The sequence below is a fragment of the Kogia breviceps genome, chromosome 3, assembly GCF_026419965.1.
Source record: "Kogia breviceps isolate mKogBre1 chromosome 3, mKogBre1 haplotype 1, whole genome shotgun sequence".
NCBI classification, from domain to species: Eukaryota; Metazoa; Chordata; class Mammalia; order Artiodactyla; family Physeteridae; genus Kogia; species Kogia breviceps.
This window is the reverse complement of record NC_081312.1, coordinates 2,498,662-2,519,248: the sequence shown is the minus strand read 5'-3', so window position 1 is coordinate 2,519,248 and position 20,587 is coordinate 2,498,662. Positions and strand designations below refer to the sequence as shown.

Sequence of the window (20,587 nt, the reverse complement as noted above, 5' to 3'; positions counted from 1 at the left end):
CTCATGCCCACGGCCAGCCTTTGCACGTGCCCAGGCTTAACTCCGGGATCTTTTCTTCACTGGGTTGGTGAGTATCTAGGGGGGCTCTGGAGTGTAACTGGGGCAAATTCACTTCTTTGTGCCTCAGTTTCTACAACTAGAATGGATAACAGCAGGACCGGCCTAAGACTGCTGTGCAGATCAAACGAGTCAACATGGTTAATGTGCTCAGAATGGTTAGGCACATAGTCATTAGCCCGTAGCGTGCTGGCTGTCAGCCACATTCTTCAAGGTACAACTCAAATGCCACCTCTTCCAGGAAGTCCTCTTGGGACTCCTGGTCTTCATCAAATTTCAAATGAACTCTTCCATTACTACCAACACCAGATGTGATGTCTGCACCATCATACGGTACATCCTACCCTATATAAATCTGTCATTCGTTGACCTAAGTCCCCTTCACAAAGCCATAAGCAGTGATAATAACTTCTGAGCCTTTCTGCTGCCAATGGCAGGCAGCCACACAGCAGGGTTGGAACAGAGTTCTAAAAGTGAATCACTTACTTCCTCACTTTCTAAACAACACCACTACACAACAATATCATTGAAGTGACCATGAGAGCTGACACGCAAGGAACACTTCCCACGCCCAGAGCTGTGTCAAGCAACGGACCTGCACCCTCTCAGCTAATCGTCTCCAGAGCCCTAGGTGGTGGCTATTTCTAATACTCTTACTTTACAGATGTGAAATCTGAGGCGCAGAGGGGTTAAACAACGTGCCTAAGAAGCGGCAGAGGCTCATCCTCAGGCGCGTGCCTTTCAGAACTGTATGATACTGACAGTCATAATTAGATGTAATCCTCCCGGAGCCTGATGACAGCGTGCGGGGCTGAGGGTCCACCACGGACATGCCCTGATGTGGCCCCAGAGCCTGCAGATGGTCAGAGGCACCTGCCCTCCTCTGCAGGGCTCCCAGCCAGGGCCCCCTGCCCACAAGTGCGCCGAGATCGCCCTCCGTCACCCCTCTCACTGCCACTCCGTGGCACACCATACCCAAGCTGCTGTCTATTCGCTATGGTCTTAGAAATCACTGACCAAACTCGCCATGACTCTGAATAAATTAAAAATAAACGGTGCGTAAATAAAGGCATTGTGGCCTCTCCAACATGTCTGAGAACAAGAATTCTGGGCACACACTTTGTCATCATGTTAGAAGTGTCTCTTTCTTCCTGGGAATTAGCTATAATCTAGATAGGTGAGATATTAGAGTTTAAAAAAAAAAGGCCACATAGTAGTTACTACACAAAGGGTCTAACTTGGCTAGAATGGTAGAGTTGCTAACCTTTGAGGAAAATAATGAAATTCTGAAAATGACGAGCCTCATGAATGATCCAGATCTTGCTGGAAATGAGACGCAGAACACAGGACGTTTGATTCTTTACAAGAGGCCTATTAGGGCACAGACCATTTCCAGAAAACATGCAAGATGGCTCTGATAAAATACGCAGAAGGAAAAAGAATGTATCTGTCCGTGGAAAACATGTATCAAACCAAGAATATGTAGACAAGGACTTCCCTGGTGGCGCAGTGGTTAAGAATCTGCCTGCCAATGCAGGGGACACGGTTTCGATTCCTGGCCCAGAAGTTCCCACATGCTGCGGAACAACTAAGCCCGTGCACCACAACTACTGAAGCCTGCACTCTAGAGCTCGCGAGCCACAACTACTGAGCCCACATGCCACAACTACTGAAGCCCACACACCTAGACCTCGTGCTCTGCAACAAGAGAAGCCACCTCAAGGAGAAGCCCACGTACCACAATCAAGACCCAACGCAGCCAAAAAAAAAAAAAAAGAATAAGTAGACAAGTAAAATTTAATGTAAAAAAACCAAAAACAACAAACCTTCTCTATTGTACAACGAGCTATAAAAGAAATAATTTTTAGAGAATCTTGTTTGGTTTACCAGAAGCTTCTTCCTAGCCAAAAACTTAGCCTGAATTCCTTCAAAGAGAGATGATAATTCTACAAATCTCTACAAAATAAGACACTTAAGTAAAGAAATACAAATCAAAATAATTTTACAAAACATTAAAAAGTGATTCTGGAACACGACAATTAAGTATAATACCTGATGCTAGCGCAGATCCAGTACAAGAGGGAAAAGGTAAAACAAAGAACATCACTGGGCCAAACTGGTATAAGACAGCAGATTGGATAAAAAGTGTTCTATCAGGGGGGCTTCCCTGGTGGCGCAGTGGTTGAGAGTCCACCTGCCAATGCAGGGGACACGGGTTCGTGCCCCGGTCCGGAAAGATCCCACATGCCATGCAGCGGCTGGGCCCGTGAGCCATGGCCGCTGAGCCTGTGCTCCACAACGGGAGAGGCCGCAACGGTGAGAGGCCCGCATACCGCAGAAAAAAAAAGAAAAGAAAAGAAAAGAAAAAGAAAAAGTGTTCTATCAGTTCTAAATTTAAGATTATGAACTGTGGTCATGTCAAAGACCATCCCTATCAGAATAGGAACTAAAGTATTAGGGGTAGAGGGCCTTGCTTGACATAAGCAACTTATCCACAGTGGTTCAGTAAAAATTACACACACACACAGGGAGGGAGGGAGGGAGGGAGGGAGGGAGGGAGCAAGCTCAAGCGAGAGCAGCACAGCTATAATATGATCAAGAAAACGAGAAAAAAAAAAAAAAGAAAAGAAAATGAGATAAAATGCTAACAAAAGGGAATTTGGGTAAAGGGTTAGACTGTTTTTGAACCATTGTATTCAAACAGCTGTTCTGTTAATTTGAAACTTAAACAAAGCTTTCGAAGCTTTGTTTCTTTAAGTCATTCTAGGAACCAGAGAGACGCAAGGCACAGTGTCTGGACGCACAGGCCTTGGGTCACGCAGGTGGGGTTCACGTGGCGCCCCCAGCGCCCACCCTGGGGCCAGGCCCCCCGCTCCGGCCTTGACTTCTCGTCTTGCTGGTGGGCCAGTGGTGTAGCCGGCGGCCGCAAGGCTTCCAGGGGCTCACGTCTGTGAGAGCACGCGGGGCCTGGGTTGCCCGGCACGCAGTCACCTGCGGGGAGCTGCTGTCACGCCGAAAGCACGGCCCTGGGCACCGCACCCCGGTAGCTGAGGAACAAGCCCCCAGAAGGGCGCCAGGGTCTCAGGAACTTCCTGGGCCACTGTCGCCGAGATGCCGAGGGGAGGACGAAGGTGTTCTCAAAGCCACCGTGCTCCAGAAAAAGGGCAATGCCCCAGGACTCCAATCCTTGTCTGAATAATAATCTAGAAACGTTTTGCTAAACTCCGCTGAGGTAAGCGTTTCATACGCTGCCCTCACACCGGACCCCGCAAGCTCTTTCTCAGGGGCAGGGCTCTTGAGCAGCCCGTGCCATGGTCTCAGCAGCACAGGTACACACATCTGTGCACCAAGGCGGGTGCGCACACAGACTCTCACCCTTCCCTGGCCTGTCATTCAATCAGAACCGTATGTGAAGAACGCCCTGGACGCAACAATGATTAAGGGTATCCTCACTTCTGTGATCCACTTGGCGCTGTCAGAGACAGAGGCTGCAGTTGGCCACGTTTCAGGTACATGGTTACGAGACTGTCCCAGGCAGGCAGCGCGGTGGCAGGAATACAAGCCACAGAGCCCGGAATTCTGGATGTGGCAGGAAGGCTGGCACCCGTGTGCAGGGGACCCAGGATGGCCACGGGGCCAGAGCAGCTGGGCAAGGAGGGCTGGCGTGCCGAGCGCAGGGCCCAGGGAGAGATGATGGAGGGGGAGGGGGTGGGGAACGCACAAAGCAGCTGCTAAAGCCTGGAGAGGGAGCAAAGGCAAAGGGGCGATCTCCGAGAACACGTTCTCTTAATTTGGGAAGAGCTAAAAGTGATCAGTGTTATCTTCTCCAAACTCAGGAACCGAGTTTCGCATCAAGTGCTCTGGCAAAGAAGAGCACTAAAAGTAGCCGCCAGCTTTCCTGACACAGCAATGCTCTCTCCTGTGCTTTCTTTTTACCTCCCAAAGGCCGCCCGGTTCCTGCCCTGGAGTCTCTCCCTGCCCCGTCCCCCAACACCCTAACGGGCTCGCCGTAACTGCGGAGGTCTGCGTGGGCCTGGGCCTCGCTCAGGGCTGTGTCCAGCAGCCCGGCACAGCTCCTGGTACAAGGGGGCCGGTCGGTGAAAGTATACAGCGAACTGAACTGGGTTTAGCTTTCAAAGGCTTTCTCTTTCTTCTCACTGAGCAACAACAAACACCTTCCCTGACCTCCTCACGTCCTACCTAGAGCTCAGGGGTCTATTATTTCTATGCAGAACTCAATGTTTTCCCTGTCGGCGGCCATCGGGAGAGTGGCCACCCGGGGAAGGGTGGGGCTGACAGGAGGTGGAGGCTCTGGAAAGAAACAGGAAGGAACTTTCTAGGGAATAGAAATGCTCTATATAGACTGGTGTGCTGCTTACACAGGTGTAGACATCTGTCATAACTCAAACCATACACTTAGATCTGTGCATTTTACATGTAAGTACACCTTAATATTTAAAAACAAAAACCCAACAACCTCCCTGTCCTGTCCCAGCCCAGAGCTGAATTCAGTCGGGGAGTCCTGGATCCAGGGTCGTTCCGAGGTCAGCCTGGGAGGACATGCCGTCCCAGAGGACAAGGCTGCCACCAAAGCAGCCCCCCGGGGGCGCTACTTCCCCTCTACCCGCTCCTTGGTGAGATTCTGCTCTCAGCAGCGGGCTGGGAGAGGGGTGGGTATGAAGCCCAGGTTGGTGAGGGAGAGGAGGGTAGGAGGACGAGAGACGGGGCTCGCCACAGAGCGTGGGGCTGGGGTCTGATCTGAGGCCAGGGCGGTTTCCAAGGAAGAAATGAGGGCACAACACACAACTGCCCACATTCACGCAGGCAGGCCAGAGCTTTCTCACTCGACTATTTTGAAAGCATTTTCGTAGGAATGTTTTCTTTTGGTGTATTCTACTGAAGCCCTGAAAATAAAGTAGGGCTGTCATCAGATGCTGGTAGCAGAAGAATCACCAAAAATATTGAGATGTTTTCTAAGACAGACCACAGGCCTGGTTTCCACTCATGAGCTACTTCAGAACAAAGCAGCCATCTCGTTAAATTCCTGCTTTGCTTTCTTCCAGGTATATTTTGCCCAATATGAAGTGTACGCTGTGCACAACAAATGCTGTCTCCCACCCTGCAGCACTTTAGAGTCACGTCCGGCAGGGCTGGGTCGGACAGAGCCCACGCGCTGCTGGACAGGACACAGAGCATCTCATTAACCCACACGCACAGCTCCGCAGCCTGGGAGCTTTGTCCCTTGCCACGGGCAAACCCTAAGGAGAGGAGTTAACGTAGTTCAGTCAAGCGCCCGACTGTAAACACACCCGGGCGGGCTGGATGTGGAGCCGGCAGGAGGGACAGCAGCTCCAGGCGGGGCGGGGCGGGGCGGGGCGGGGCGGGGTGGGGGCGCGCAGGGCGCGTCACCGGGACCCGGGACCCGGTGCACAAGCTGTTCTCCTCCAGACACAGGGGGCGGGACGCACAACCGCACGAGGACTGACGGATGGGGGGCAAGCTACGAACGATGAGCACCACTCTGATGCGACCCTTCTTGCATTTTTTTTGAAAACCGCCGCCAAGACTTTTTTTTGATTGACAAACAGATGTTTTTAAAAACTTATCTGCCAGAAAGAACTATTTTGGTCAAGACAATTTGCAGGGTAATTCACCAGTCACCACCTTTAGTTTTTGTTTTTTCCCTCCTTAACTCTTTCAGATTTTATCCACCAAGAACTCTCCAAATGATACCAATAATTACCTCGTCCCAAAATCAATGTACAGGACCCTAAAACTGCTAGATGGGAGCTGCTAGGCAAAATGAACAAAAATAAGTTTATCTTACCTCACCAAAAGCACCTCTTCCGATTACTTTAATTATTTCGAAGTCTTCTCGATGAAGTTGCATTTCCTTCACCAGTTGTGTAAATGGTTTAGCTACAAATTAAAAAAAGTAAAATTAACAACTTACTCTAATAACTTGACAATAGATAAAAATTTAATTGCGGCATTCCATTAAGTTATACTTTCTTTAGAAAAAACTTTACTTTTTAAATGAATGCTTTCTAAGACACTTAATATCTGTAAAGTCATTAACATTTGGAAAAGTCGGTATTTATGCCAAATTAACGTGGATGTTCATACTGGCACCTGTACTTCAATATCTGTTATAACAAATACCATCACAACAAAGATCCCCTGGAAAAATCATGAAAGGTGAGCTCTCCCCGCTGGGCACCCGTCTGTTCTGCAGAGCGGCACAGGCAACGGCTCACCAGGTCCGTGAGCTCTGGGCACCACATGCCAGCTCTCAGGGCCACAGGGCAGCTGGGGCGGGGGGACACAAGGCGTTCTCCACGACAACGGGCAGCCACCCTTGAGAGACACGCGGAGCCCTGACAGCAATGGGGACAGGGCTGGGAGCCGCACCCCACACGGCTCGCACGAGGTCCGCACACACATTCCTGAGATTCATTCCATGACCATCCACGTTTTAGGAAGAAGAAAACTGAGCCAACTTTCTGTGGCAAGTGGACTGGGTTGGGCAGTGTCTTCCCAAAACCTGTGAATGTGACCTGATTTGGAAGCGGGCTCTCTGCGATGTAATCAAGTTAGGATGAAGTCACAAACAGGAATGGGGTGGGCTCTAAATCCAGCCTGACTGGTGTCTGCATAAAAATAAGAGATCTGGACCAGAGACACGGAGAGGGGAAAAGTCACGTGAAGATGGAGGCACAGATTCGAGTGATTCAGTTACAAGCAAGGAACACCAAAAACTGCTGCCACCACCAAAGGCTGAAAGAGACAGGGACAGACTCTCCCCAGAGCCTTCAGAAGGAGCATGGCCCTGCTGACACCTTGACTCTGGACCTCCGGCCTCGAGAACCGTGAGAGAGAAGAAAAATCTCTGCGACCTTACGCCCCCAGTTGGTGTTAATTAGTCACAGCAGCCCCATGACCAGAAGCCCCGCGCTATGAGACTCCAGAAGCAGCACCTGAGCGCTGGCCACCCGCCCTCGGTCTAGCAGCCGCTCCATTACATCTCCTACACCTTCTCCTCTTTTCAACTTCAGATCTAAATCCCTATGTTTATGCCAACTTTTTTTTTTTTTTTTTTTTTTTTTTTGCGGTACGCGGGCCTCTCACTGCTGTGGCCTCTCCTGTTGCGGAGCACAGGCTCCGCAGCCATGGCTCACGGGCCCAGGTGCTCCGCGGCACGTGGGATCTTCCCGGACCGGGGCACGAACCCACGTCCCCTGCATCGGCAGGCGGACTCTCAACCACTGAGCCACCAGGGAAGCCCTATGCCAACTTTTATTTGTTCTCTACAGATCTTTTACAAATCCTCCACCATCACAGCTTCGCAACATTCCCATGGCGCGGGGCGGAGGGAATGGGCAAAATGTACCAGGGCTCTTTCTGTGTTGTTTCTTATAACTACACGTGCATCTACAATTATCTCCCCCCAAACCTGCAATCTGGTATTTTCTGGGCTTCTAACTGAGCTCCATATTATGAATCTAACTCCAAATTTTTTTCTCCTTAAATAGTTGCTAAGTACCACCAAGGTTTGACCACCATGGTTCACTGATCCAAGGAACAAAAGCCACAGCACCAGAAGGTTCTTGGTGCCTATTCATAGGCACCAAGAACGGTAAATACCCATTGGCACAGAGTTTAGGGAACAGAACACACAGGCCCTGAATTATTTAGGGCGGGGGGGTGGGGAGCCAGGCTAAAGAAAACCCTTGAGCTAGAACTTAAAGGTCACCTATGGTTCATCTTTCTTCCAAATATCACCTAAAATATCCATTCCCCAAAATCCTCATGGAAATACACACTTTAAACAGCCACTGAAGATCACAGCCTCTCTTGGCATCTTCTAGGGGAACCAAATGGCACCTCATTTTACTGTGAAGAAAAGCATCCCAACAAATCACCAACAGGACAGCGAGTCTGGGAAGGAGATGATGCCACTCCGCTCCCCTGGGAAGGACGCACGCCACAATCACGCTTGGCACACACTGCCGAAACACTCGCTCTGGCAGGGCTTCAACACAGCATTCTGGACTCTTCTACAAAAACCCTAAAGGCTCACAAAACCTGCTGGCCAGTGTTTTAAACGTGCAAATCAAACAGCAATTTCCATGGAAATCAAAGAAAATTCCACCCATAATTGTGCCATGAACCACTTTAACTTCACATGTTCCCATTCCTGCCCCTGACCGTAGACATGGTCAATGTTTATATAGCTATTTTTGTGTATTCTGCTTTTATCTCATTTCTTACATTTTTCATGGTTCTAGACCACTCAACTAACATTTTAACAGTTGCATAATATTTCACTAAGTTGACACACCAACAATTTATAATTGTGTCTACTGAATGGAGAGGTTAAATGTTTTTTTAAATTATTTTCTTATGGTGAATAAATCTGCAATGAACTTTTCATGCACACAGATTTTTTTTACTATTTTAACTTAATTTTGAGGATGCAACTCCAAGACTCTCCAAAGGGCACTAATATTCTATCTGGTTCCTAACCTGCCTTCCAAGCTGCATCTCCTGAGTCACACCCCCCTCACAGCCACACACTGGCATCTCATCTTCCTTTGAAATCAGCAGTTCTTTGATGCCTGGCGACGCCGTGTTCTCCCACATCCGGCTGTGCCCTGTGATGTTAATTATCCATTCATGACACTTGCTCATTAATCATGTCTTGATGTTTTTTAATCAACTGTGTAAGCGCTTTACTTTGGCTCTGTCACACGTAACAGCTGTAAACACTGTTCCTCCATTCTGTTGCCTCTTTTCATCTGAACTATGCTATTTTTATTTTATAGCAATTATTACTTCCAATAAAAGTATCATTTTTAATAAAATCAAATTCATTTTTCCTTTGTCATTTTCTTATTAAGGCTTAGAAAGTTATGACTCGTTAACAATCTGACAGTCAATCCTGTTTTTGGCCAAATGGCTTTTTAAAATAGTCAACCCATTATTCATCTGCTGTTTAGAGTATGTTGGAGCACGGTGTGAAGTGTTTATCTTAACTTCTAGTGGTAGCGATCTGTGTGTATGTAAGTGGTCCAACGATACACTATCCAGTTCTGTTTACTCCTGCCCTACTTGGCAGGAGGAGGCCCAGGGAAAAGCCCTGGCTTCCTTCCATTCAGGAGAGTCAAGTCCTAAGCGGGGCGCCTGGTCGCCACGCCATCTTAGCAGAGTCATCTGCTCCTCTGTGACTACACTGTCTTATCACTAAAATAGGCAGAAAGTCCCCCCTCCCGCCTCAGTGAAGTCTGAGGCAGAGAAGCGTGAAGTCCCTTGTGGCGGATGAGACCTGGCTAGCTCTCTCTTCATCTTTTCTTTCCACATCAATTGTCTTACTTGATGTTCCTCATACTCTTTTAATAGAACCTGTTTCTGTTGCTTATGCATTTTACACAGCCCTGTACAATTTCCCTGAAATGCGTGAACACGGATTTATCAGGGCCAGTCTGATAAACGGGGCAAGAACTATGGAAACACCCCAAGTGAAAGCTTGGAAAGATAAAGAAACTAAGAGTCAAGCAACAGGAAATCAACTATGTGAACAAAACCTAATGTTTAAAAATAGAGGGCACTAAAAAGGATCCAGAAGGAAAGCATTATTTTCGAAAAATGTTAAATATTTTCAAACAGTTCTGAGGACACAGTTAAAATATTGTAGTGCTATGTAAAAATCATTAAGACTGCATTAGCTAGAACCAGAATAGAAAATTCAATCACAGCAGCAGACCACCCTGCGAACCACACAAGTACTCAGAGGCCATGAAATCACTCTGACAGGAGGGACTAATAAGAAAGACTGAAGGACTTACACCCGCGAAAAGGAGAAAGAGTGACATTTCAAATGGGGTGTCAATCAGTGTCAACACAAATACAAGGTGACCCCACCATCCAGACTGAGTAGAGTCAACAGACAGAAACCACACCAGTTATTTGAAGAAAATGTAACAGAAAGGACTGTTAACTAGGTAACCAAAAAAGTCGAAAGGGGGTATTTCCCTGGTGGTCCAGTGGTTAAGACTTTGCCTTCCAATGCAGGGGCCGAGGGTTCGACCCCTGGTCGACCCCCGGTCAGGGAGCTAGGATCCCACATGCCTGGTGGCCAAAAGACCAAAACATAAAACAGAAGCAATACTGTAAGAAATTCAATAAAGACTTAAAAAAAAAAGTTAAAAGGGAGCGCTGGATTATCAGGAGACAGCAGGTGCAGGAAGCAAATGCTAGGCTTAGGATCAGGAAACCAAAGGCAGAAGCTAGGATTTGTGAAACCTGGGCCAAGGGCCCCGCCCAGCTGAAACTCTGAGGCTTGGCTGCTGCTGCCGTTTACTGGGGTCTCTAAACACAAAGGCGGGCCCTAAGGGCTGGGACCTGGGGAGCTGAGAGGGGCACTCGCCAGCTGATGCTGGGGTCTCTGCAAGTGCGGGAAAATGCCCAAACCAGGACCAGCGGCCCACTACCAGAAGACGCTTCCTGCCAGGAGAAGGCTGGCTGCTAAGGTGCCACAGAGGAGGGAAGCTGGCAGGAAGCTGCAAGGCCCGCCGACCCCCCCCCACCTCCCTCTAGCGCCTCCTTTAGGCAGAGCCCAACGGGAACCGGGGTCGGAGCCAAAACTGGGTGACGCTGGGGTAAGGAGGACGTATGTGTGGGGACAGGAGATTGTTACACACAGAAGGATTGATCACATCAGTAAACAGCTTCAGGATAATGGGGGCCACAGCTTCCTTACTGTCAGAAAAGGGAGTTACAAAAAAGGGAGAACAGACCCTACAACACCAGATTAGAAGTGGAGGCATCAGTGTGAGCTCGTGGTTTTCAGTATGTGGATGCAGAAAAGATGCAGACATAAATGGGTGTGTACACACACGGAAGCCCTAGCTCTGCCTCTGGAGAGGGCCAGGAGGCGGCAACACCCCAGCAGCAAGAAGCATCACTAGTGACAGATCTTGGTTTCTAAATACCATTCTCCAACTAAGGGACCAGGATACCTCCATCAAGTCCAGAGGTGGGTCAGGAAAGTGCAGGTGAGCCTGGAACATCTTCTTGTGCCCGAAAATAAGAAAGCGCTCAAAGAATGGGAGTGAATCAAAATAAATATGGAGAGTCACAGATTATCCAGCCCACTAAATAAAACAAAATCAGGAGTACACACTGATATTAAATAAATCAATGTTAAAATATCTGATGAGAAATGGGACATTTACATAGCTTCAAAGTACATCCAAACGAAATACTTGCTGCTCAAACAGAGGAAACACTGCTTTTGCAGTGCAGTCTGGCAGACACTACCTAAACCAAGCGATCAGAGTGATGCGATCAGGGTGAGACTGTGTGCCACCCTGAAGGACGCAATGAGAAAAACACAGCGTCACCTCTGTGATTTTCCTGGCAAAGTTATAAAAGCTGAATTTAATCATGAGCAAACGGGAGGAAAACCTAAACTGAAGAGACGGTCTACAAAAATGACTGGCCCGCAAGGGTTTCCGTCATGAAAGTCAGAAGAGGCTAGAGTCCCCACAGAAGGGAGAGAGGAAGACAGCGCGGAAGTCAAGTGAGCGTTGGCTCCCAGGCTCCTCTGCTATACGAGAACGGCAGACTGGGGCTGGGTGATCCCTTGCTAGCTCTGTGTCAATGTCATATTCCTGACTTGCGGCTAGAGACCAGCCCGGGCTGCAGGAAATACACGCCAAACTTTCAGTGGGGAGCGGGACCATGCAGGCAACTTACTCTCAATTCCTTGAGGCACTTCTTTATACTGTTATTTGTAAGTTTGAAACTGTTTCCAAAAAAGTTTTTAACCTCTTTTTTTTTTTTTTTTTTTTTTTTGCAGTACGTGGGCCTCGCACCGCTGTGGCCTCTCCCGTTGTGGAGCACAGGCTCCGGACGCGCAGGCTCAGCAGCCATGGCTCACGGGCCCAGCCGCTCCGCAGCATGTGGGATCTTCCCGGACCGGGGCACAAACCCGTGTCCCCTGCATGGCAGGCGGACTCTCAACCACTGCACCACCAGGGAAGCCCAACCTCTTTTTAAAGTTCATCTGTCGCTATTTGGAAAGCAGGCCATGAGGGCAAGCACAGGAGAGCTGGGGGACGCCGCTTCCCACAGGAGGTAAGCGGGGCTCAGGGTGTCAGGCCTGGAGCCCCGAGGAGGCCGCATCTGGTTTCCCTCTGGAGGCGCAGTTGCCTGCGACGTGCCTGAAGCAAGAGGAGACTCCAGGATGACTGCTGGGTTTCCAGCCTGGGCAACTTGATGAGTGGGTGCCACTTAGCCATGCGGAAAGACCCAGGGGTGATCGGGTGGGGTGGAGTGGGGAGGGGAGCGGTGATGGAGACACTTCACAGTTGCTGCTGCAGAGCCTGAGACAGAGAACAGACCAAACTGATTTTTCTCACAAGATTCTACCGCTTTCCACGTTTTCAAAAAAGTATCCCTTCGGAACAACCAGCTGACCTGGGGGTGGGTGGGAGGGGAGAACCAGCCTCTATGGCTAGGAAACTGGAGCTAGAGCTTACTGGGAGGAAGCAGGGCAGTGGCACCTGAAAAGCATAAGCCTAGAGCTTGCAATGCTCCTCAGAATACAAAATGTTATCAGCAAAATTTTATGAATTGAACCCACTGGGGTGCAACACAGCTTGTCACTCACTCTTAAAACATTCAGGATGCAAAGCAAAACCAAAACGCCATTAGGGATTCATTTTGAATATCATTTATATTAAGATTAGAAGACAGACATTAAGGATAGCCTGAAGAAAACAGATCAGCTGTAATGCTTAAAATAATGTTTGCTTTTCATGGTGATAATGAACTGGTAGATTCTGAACTAAGACAACATCACTATTCTAAATTTTAGGAAGAGTAAAATGACCTCTCCTTCCCATGCCCGCAACAAAACGCTGCCGAGTCAGCAAACACTGACTGGGCCCCCAAGTGGGCCAGCACCGGGACCCTACGCCGAGGACCGACGGGCGCTGCCGCCCTCCGGCTCAGAGAAGCGGGCGCAGGCCAACTGGCTGGCCCTGCGGGGCTCCGCACTCCAGCGACTGCTGGGGGTGAACCCCACTCGGAGTCCTGCACCACACACACCCTGACCTGCAGCTGCAGCCTCAGACCATTCCCCAAGCCCCCATCCCCATCCCCGTCCCTCCGACGCAGACCATCATTCGCTCCCCTGCTCCTGCAGCTGGTCTCCTGCACCCACTCGCCGCCTCTCCAGCCCTCTAGCCCCACGGCACCATCTCTTCCAAAACCAACACAATCCCATCACGCCCCTGCGGACGATTCCTCAACAGTTTCGCATGGCTCTTCGACAGCACCTAAATGCTCACAGAGCTTGCTGCACGTCTGGGTCCTGCCTGCCTCCCCCTGCCCCGCATCGGCCCTGTGCTCCCCTCAATCCCACCACACCGGATTTTCAGCTATTCAGGCCCTCGCTCAACCCTGGGTGGGTGGGATAACCCCCGCCCCCATCTCCCGCACCAGCTGCTACTGTCCTCGGGGTCTCTGGCTCCAGCCAGGTGACTAGGTCAGGAGCCCGCTAGCCTTCTAATCAGTGAGCCTCGCACGTGTTACCTGCTCACTGCCATCTTCCCCCCTGGACTGGAGGGCCCAGGAAGGCACGGTCTACCTCGCCCTGGTTAACTGCTGCCCTGCAAGCCCTGACACAAACAGGGAACACAAAAGGGAACGCAGTAAGCACAGCTGACTCAACAACATTCTCAACCACCCGTCATCAGGAAAGGTTACTTTCTCCACTGGGAGGGCGTTTATTTTTTTCTAAGGTAAGAATATATTCAAAAACTTGGGTTATTTTCCACCAAAAAAAAGACTGAATAAAGCTTTAGCCCTTAGATAGCTAAACTTTAATTAGGAGAAAATTTTTCCTAATCTCTTCATTCTTCTACAACCCAAGACTGTCCCCTATAAAACTTCTCTTGATGCCCTAAAAGACAATGAATCAATCAACCAAGCAAGGGCAACCACCTGCAAATATGAGGTCCCAAATGCAAGGGAAAACTGGGAGCCCAGTGTCCCCTTTAAACAGGAAAAGGCTTTGCCAGGAAGGACAGGGTGGAGGGAGGATCTCCAGCTGAAACTGACTGAAAACAGTTGTGAAATGAGAAACTGCCCCCCCTCTCCGCACCCCCCCCCCACCATTGGTTTGTTTATCAAGAGAGGAAATCAGATCAGACAGGCTGGAAGGAGTGCCAGGGAGGGGCTACATCAGGAAAGAGGACCGTGTCACGGGGCAGCAGCCCAAGGGCAGCGGGAAGCCCGCCCAGCCCCGCCTGGCCTCTTCCCCCGAGCCCCACCCCCGGGACCCGGGCGTCACCCAGCCTCTCTCCTGACATGGCCTCAGCCCCTTGGCAATCACACATGGAGAACTGGAAACGGTCTTTCAAATTATCCAGTCCAAACCGTACATTTACTAATGAGGAAATGGGAGCCCAAGGGCCAAATGACATGCAGAGGACACGAGGGGCAGCTCTCCTCCCTCCTGAGTAAACAGCAGCTCCGATCCCGGGAAGTTCCCCCGGGCCTCCCCCCACGATGGAGACCCTCTGCTGCCTGTAACAACTACCCCCCACCCCCCGCTGGCCGGGTACAGTGACGGGCAGCTCTGCAAGGCGTCTCGTGTAGGGGAGGAGAGGCCGGCACAGCACCCCAAGTACCCGGGAGTGTGGCCACAGGCAGGACAATAAAGCAGATAGACGTGAACTCAGCCCCTGCTGAGCACCCACGGCATGAACTCCCCACGGGCCCAGGAATACAGGGCCAGGGCCAGGTCCTGATCCAGCACATGGCAGGAAAAGCAAGCACTCTTCCACCAGCCCCAGCTTTGAAGGAGTTCATAGTTGCAAAGTGGCCTGAAATCTGCTCTCACAGTTCAAGATCGCTGATACACCTATGGAAGAATAACACCTACCATAAAATTTTTGAAAAATGTGCCTAAATTACATTAAACGGGTTTTACTTGTTTTAATAACTAAGATTTTTTGTTAAATGACAGAATACGATCCTCCATAGGGAGCCCGTCACAAATCCTTCTCAATATGAATCAGTTTGAGAAAGCTGAATCTTCCAAGAAGCCCTATTAATTCCCAAATAAAGTTCTCCAAGTACGAACTCTTCCACATAAGCTGATAATCAGGAACTATAATGCTGTGAAGTGAACAAACACTGATTTTAACTTAATGCAATTTAAGATCTTAGAGGATTGAAAAGGAAGTCCTTATATGTATATGTATAGCTGATTCACTTTGTTATAAAGCAGAAACTAACACACCATTGTAAAGCAATTATACTCCAATAAAGATGTTAAAAAAGAAAGAAAGAAAAGGAAGCCCTTTAATACTGTGACTCAGAAGACAAGTAAGGTTCAGATTGAGTCAGTGAAAATCTGAGAAGCTGGGGTGGGGAACGGGTGAGGAGGCTGTACTGAGTCAACAGTAAACCAGGAAAAATCTCATTCCAACAGCCTGCTGTCATGTGAAGGCGGTTACCCTTCCTAGACCCCCTTGGGGACCGACCCAGGGGTCAGTCACGTGTTCCTTCATCTTTGCCTCCACTCCATAGTTGATCGATTGCTTTTCTCAATTCCTTTTCATTTGGTCCATCTTGCTTTGTCATTACTGAAATAAAATCCTATTGCCTCACTACCGGGTATCACTTAGAACTGTCTGCCTTCCTGCCTGAGAGTGGCACGTCCCACTTGAAGCCTCCAATCAAGGAGGTAGTGACCCAAAGACAGCGGGTCTCCCCCACGAGCTGCCGTGGCACTGCCCTTTGGGATTCCTTTGTCAAAGCAAAGAACCTGTGTAAAGTGAGTGACCTTCACAGCACACATCTCTTTTCTAAAGCCAATTCCCAGGGCTTCTCTGGTGGTACACTGGTTACAAATCCGCCTGCCAATGCAGGGGACACAGGTTCAATCCCTGGTCCGGGAAGATCCCAGATGCCGTGGAGCAACTAAGCCCATGCACAACTACTGAGCCCACGTGCCACACCACTGAAGCCCGTGTGCCTAGAGCCCGTGCTCCGCAACAAGAGAAGCCACTGCAACGAGAAGCCCGTGCACTGCAACGAAGAGTAGCCCCCGCTTGACACAGCTAAAGAAAAGCCCACGTGCAGCAACGAAGACGCAACGCAGCCAAAAATAAAAGAAAATAAAAATTTAAAAAAACCAACAACCCCAGTGTACAACAGCACAATAGGAAAGAGCCAACACCATCACATCCAGATTTCCCGCTACCCAAAGTAGAGTGCTCCAAGGAAACCTTTCCTAAGCCAAACGAGTAAAGCGGCAAAGCAATCACCTTAGGATAGACACATCTTGCTAAGTGACGCACGGCGGCAAAGCAGAGACGCTCGCTCTCATACACAGTGCGCAGCGCTGGGAAGATGCCGGGTGTGGTCCCCAGGGAGGGAGCCTGGCAGGGGCCCCTGTCACTGCTGAGGGTGCTGCCTCTATAATGGCACTCAGCAAAATAAACACTGACCGGTATTTTCACTCTTTGCCTTTTTTCCTAAAAGTGGAAATTGTCCTAGGATTTCTCTTGGTTGTCAAAAACAGGTAGGTCTTTCATAAAGGCTAAGTGGCAGAAACCTAATTTTTGATGAGCAGGGGGTACCTGTATACAAGTCACAAAAATGCAATACAAGTACAAACAGATGACAGCACTGTGCTTTGATGTTTACACCAAAGAGACAGCTAGTCTCCAGGCCATTTCTTCTGTGAGCCATAGAGACATCCTATATACGTGTATTCTAAATTTAAGAAAAAGAAAAATCAAAAGTACAGTATGAATACTGGTGAGCAAACTGGCAGGGGAGGGGTAAAGCTCCCCCAAGATCACTGTCCCATTACTCAGCAGAAGGCACACCCGCACAGCCAGGTCAACCACGACCGTGTTAAGCCCAAACACCACCAGGCCGCTGCGCGAGCCTGGCAGATTTCCCTGGCACCTCCAAGGCTGTCTCCTCACCCGCTGACTGAGAGTAACAGCGCTCCTCCAAGAAGTCACCGGCAGTATTAAATCAGATAATCCCCACAAAGCTTTGAGCACTGTGCCCAGCATACAGTAAGTTCTCATTACACGGTAGCTACTGTCATTATTACTGGATGACACTGTTTTCTAACCAGTCATATTTAACAAGTAAACTATACCACCCCAAATTATCCTAGAATCCAGCTAACTTACCAACCAAGAAGGTACACTTGTTACAAACAAGCTCTACCTGGCAGGTTACACATAGATGACACCTGGGTAGCACTCAGTAACTGCTACTGAGTAGCCCTGCAAACCAAGTACCCCAAAAAGGGCCCCGTGCAGCTCGGGAGGAGGGTCCCTTCTGAGGAGGGTGTAACATAACCCACGAGCACGCCTTCCACAGCAGGGCTGCTCCTGGACCTGCTACATTAGCAGAGGGAGGGAAATTTTACCCGCATGGTCCAGACCACCCCACGGTTTCCATTCTGCCGGCCCCATCCCTGGAGAATAAGCCATCACTGACCTTCCACTTTAAGCAGCATTTCTGCTGCTTCCCCCTCACGCACCAGAGGGCAGCTGTGACTCGTGGAAGGCACGGAACAGCATTCTGGCTGTTGTGACGACCTTCACGTTTCCACACACATAGCTACTCTTCAGTGATGCCCCGCTTAAGAACTCCTTTAGAAAGGTGAAACACAAAGGGTCAACTAAAGTGCAATTTCTGCCTGAGGCAGAGACTGTGATAGGCCCCCTCGGGGCAGGACTTTAAGCTGCCCGCTGCTTCCCCAACTTGCCCAAAGGCTCGTCACTAATTACAGTACGGTGACTGGCGAAGCACACGCGCTGAAGACACGCCTGAAAGACCATCAGATGTATCACCCTATTGCTTCCGGAGAAAATGGGACAAAAACCTTTTAAGAGATTCATATTTTTTTCTGTAGTAAGTAGAATTTTTGATGTATGAGTTTTAGTTCTCTTTCTGTTTTGTTTGACCTCATCTTAATATGACAGGTAGAGGGCAAAGTCTACGCAGAGTGTGAATGCGGAACAGTAACTCACTGATTTAGGGCGTTTCCTAGTGTGTCTACTGCTGAACCCAGCATCGGAGTGGCCACCAACAGCAGGCCCTGAGTCTGCACCAGAAGAAAGCTACTACTGCCATCCCCCCCGCAGCGCCAGCCACCCTAGAAGCTCGGTGGCATCACCCCCATCCTACGAGTGAAAAACTGGAGCTGCACCCTGACCTTAGAGCTTCTTGAACCCAAAGCTGGCGTGGTGCCTCAGGCCCGTGTCTTCTCAGGGCACTGGGTCAGGTTTCTGGGACTGGTGGGGAATGCTGTCTCACCTTTCTGCGTCTTAGATAATCTAGTGGGAGAAAAATGAGGCACCAGCGAGCAGCTTAGAAAGTGCTAAGGGCTTGTCAGAAGGGCCAGTTCTAGTAATCTTCCCGTAAGAGGTCATCTAAGCTACCTTGTTGCTTTGGGATTACACTAGCAAGACATATACTAAGGGGGAAAAGTTTTAGGTTTTTGTTACCCTCTAATGTACCCCATTCCAGAATTTAACCCAAAAAATTTTTGTCATTTAACAGAATCAGGGACATAGAGAATAGACTGGTGCTTATCAAAGGGGAGTGGGGAGGGAGAGGGGTGGACTGGGAGTTGGGGTTAGCAGATGCAAACCGGTACATATAGGATGGATAAACAACAAGGTCCTCCTGTACAGCACAGGGAACTATATTCAATATCCTGTGATAAACCATAACGGAAAAGAATATGAAAAAGAATGTATATATATATATGTATAAATGAGTCACTGCTGTGCAGCAGTAATTAACACTGTAATTCAACTATACTTCAATAAAAAATAAATTTAAAAAACTTTTTTTCATAATTTAATATGACATCTTGTCTGTTTCTTTCACTATATTTTCCACCAACGAAGAAGAACCCAATCATGGAGTGAACAGATCTGGTAAACTGCTTCTCCTTCTCGACTGGAACAATCACAGCTTCTCGTTCCTTTCAACACTGTTCAATTTTCTAGGGCCTTTCAGCCATCTCTGCAGTTTTTCTTCAAACCGTAAGTCTCCCACACCTTTACTACACTGGTCTTCAAATGCAACAGTTCTGAAGAAATTTCACTTTAACATCTGGAATCATTCACCACAGGGTGAATCCGAAAAGGCCCAGCTCCGTGGGCAGGCAGAAGGTGAGGCTGGCTGGTCCTTGCCACGTCCGTCTGGCCCACTGCTGGGTGCAGCACCTGCTGGCTGGCATGCTCCCCTTGCTGTACGCAGTCTCATCTCACAGTGACCCTCCGGTTTGTCCTGTGGGAGGGCCCTGCCTTTTTCTCCATCCCTAACACTCCCTGCAAGATCTGAGGAATGCAGCCCTCCAGTCCAAGTTCAATTCAAACCTCACTTACTGAGGAAAGCCCGACTGGGCACCCCTACCAAGGCCGACTCCCTGCCGTTCAGAGTTCCCTTGGCTTGGCAGAGGACAGGGACAGAAACACACTGAATACAGCACACGGACGAGCAAGGTAAGAGCCATAAAGAATTTTAAGAAAAAAGATGTATGGGTGAATTTCATGGTCTGTGAATTTTATCCCAATGAAGTTGTTAAAAGAGAGAGAAAAGAAACCAGCTGTGAGGGTATGAGGGCGGGAACTTACAATCTTTTTTGCTTTTTTTGAAGGGAGATGTGAGGATAGAGGTAGAGGGAAAAACAAGTAAAAGCTCTGTGAGGACACAGCTTTTAAAAGCAACCCTAGGGCTTCCCTGGTGGCACAGTGGTTGAGAATCCACCTGCCGATGCAGGGGACACGGGTTCGTGCCCTGGTCTGGGAAGATCCCACATGCCGTAGAGCAGCTGGGCCCATGAGCCATGGCCCCGGAGCCTGTGCTCCGCAACGGGAGAGGCCACAACAGTGAGAGGCCCGTGTACCATAAAAAAAAAAAAAAAAAAGCGCAACCCTAAAGTCCTGCTACCGTATTAGACAGGAAAAAGAGAGAGAGAGGGAGGGAGGGAGGGAGGGAGGGAGGGAGGGAGGGAGAGAGGTGCATGCTCACATCCATCAGCAGAGTGGTTTAGAAAGAGCAGCCGGAGCAAACAGAGGCAGGGAGAAAGGAGCCACAGAGCACCCGAAAGAACACCCAGCAGGGCTCGGCTGCAGTATAAATTACATGTAGGCATGCGGAGAAAGATCTGGCCGTGAAAGTGGGACAAGCCAACGTGAACACAAACATAGCATCTTTATCTCTTTTGGGGGCCAGAGCAAGGAACCCATGGATTTTGTACAGGGGTCTCATACAATGACTGGCAGCTGTGCTAGCTGAATAAACGAATTATGTGAAAGCATTCTGTAAACTGCAATCCTGCATATAAATGCTATTGGCAATGACACAGTGACTACCACCTAATCAATAAGGACCCAAAGGGCTTTCTATACATGTTTCAAAATTATCAGAATCAATTAAACAAATACTTATTACGCGCCCACTGTTTGCA

General features: G+C 49.2%; 1 protein-coding gene across 2 annotated transcripts in view; it reads right to left on the bottom strand.

Annotated features, from left to right (window-relative positions):
* The window catches only part of CDC42BPB (CDC42 binding protein kinase beta), a 110,641-nt gene that overhangs the window by 65,652 nt on the left and 24,402 nt on the right, over positions 1–20,587 (bottom strand). For both annotated transcript variants that reach the window (XR_010839371.1, XM_059058195.2), the window contains exon 2: positions 5,885–5,976. Coding sequence is in view for 1 of the 2 variants with exons in the window: in XM_059058195.2 (XP_058914178.2) it covers positions 5,885–5,976 (92 nt within the window). In the remaining variant the exon portion in view is untranslated. The remainder of the gene's footprint in view (positions 1–5,884; positions 5,977–20,587) is intronic.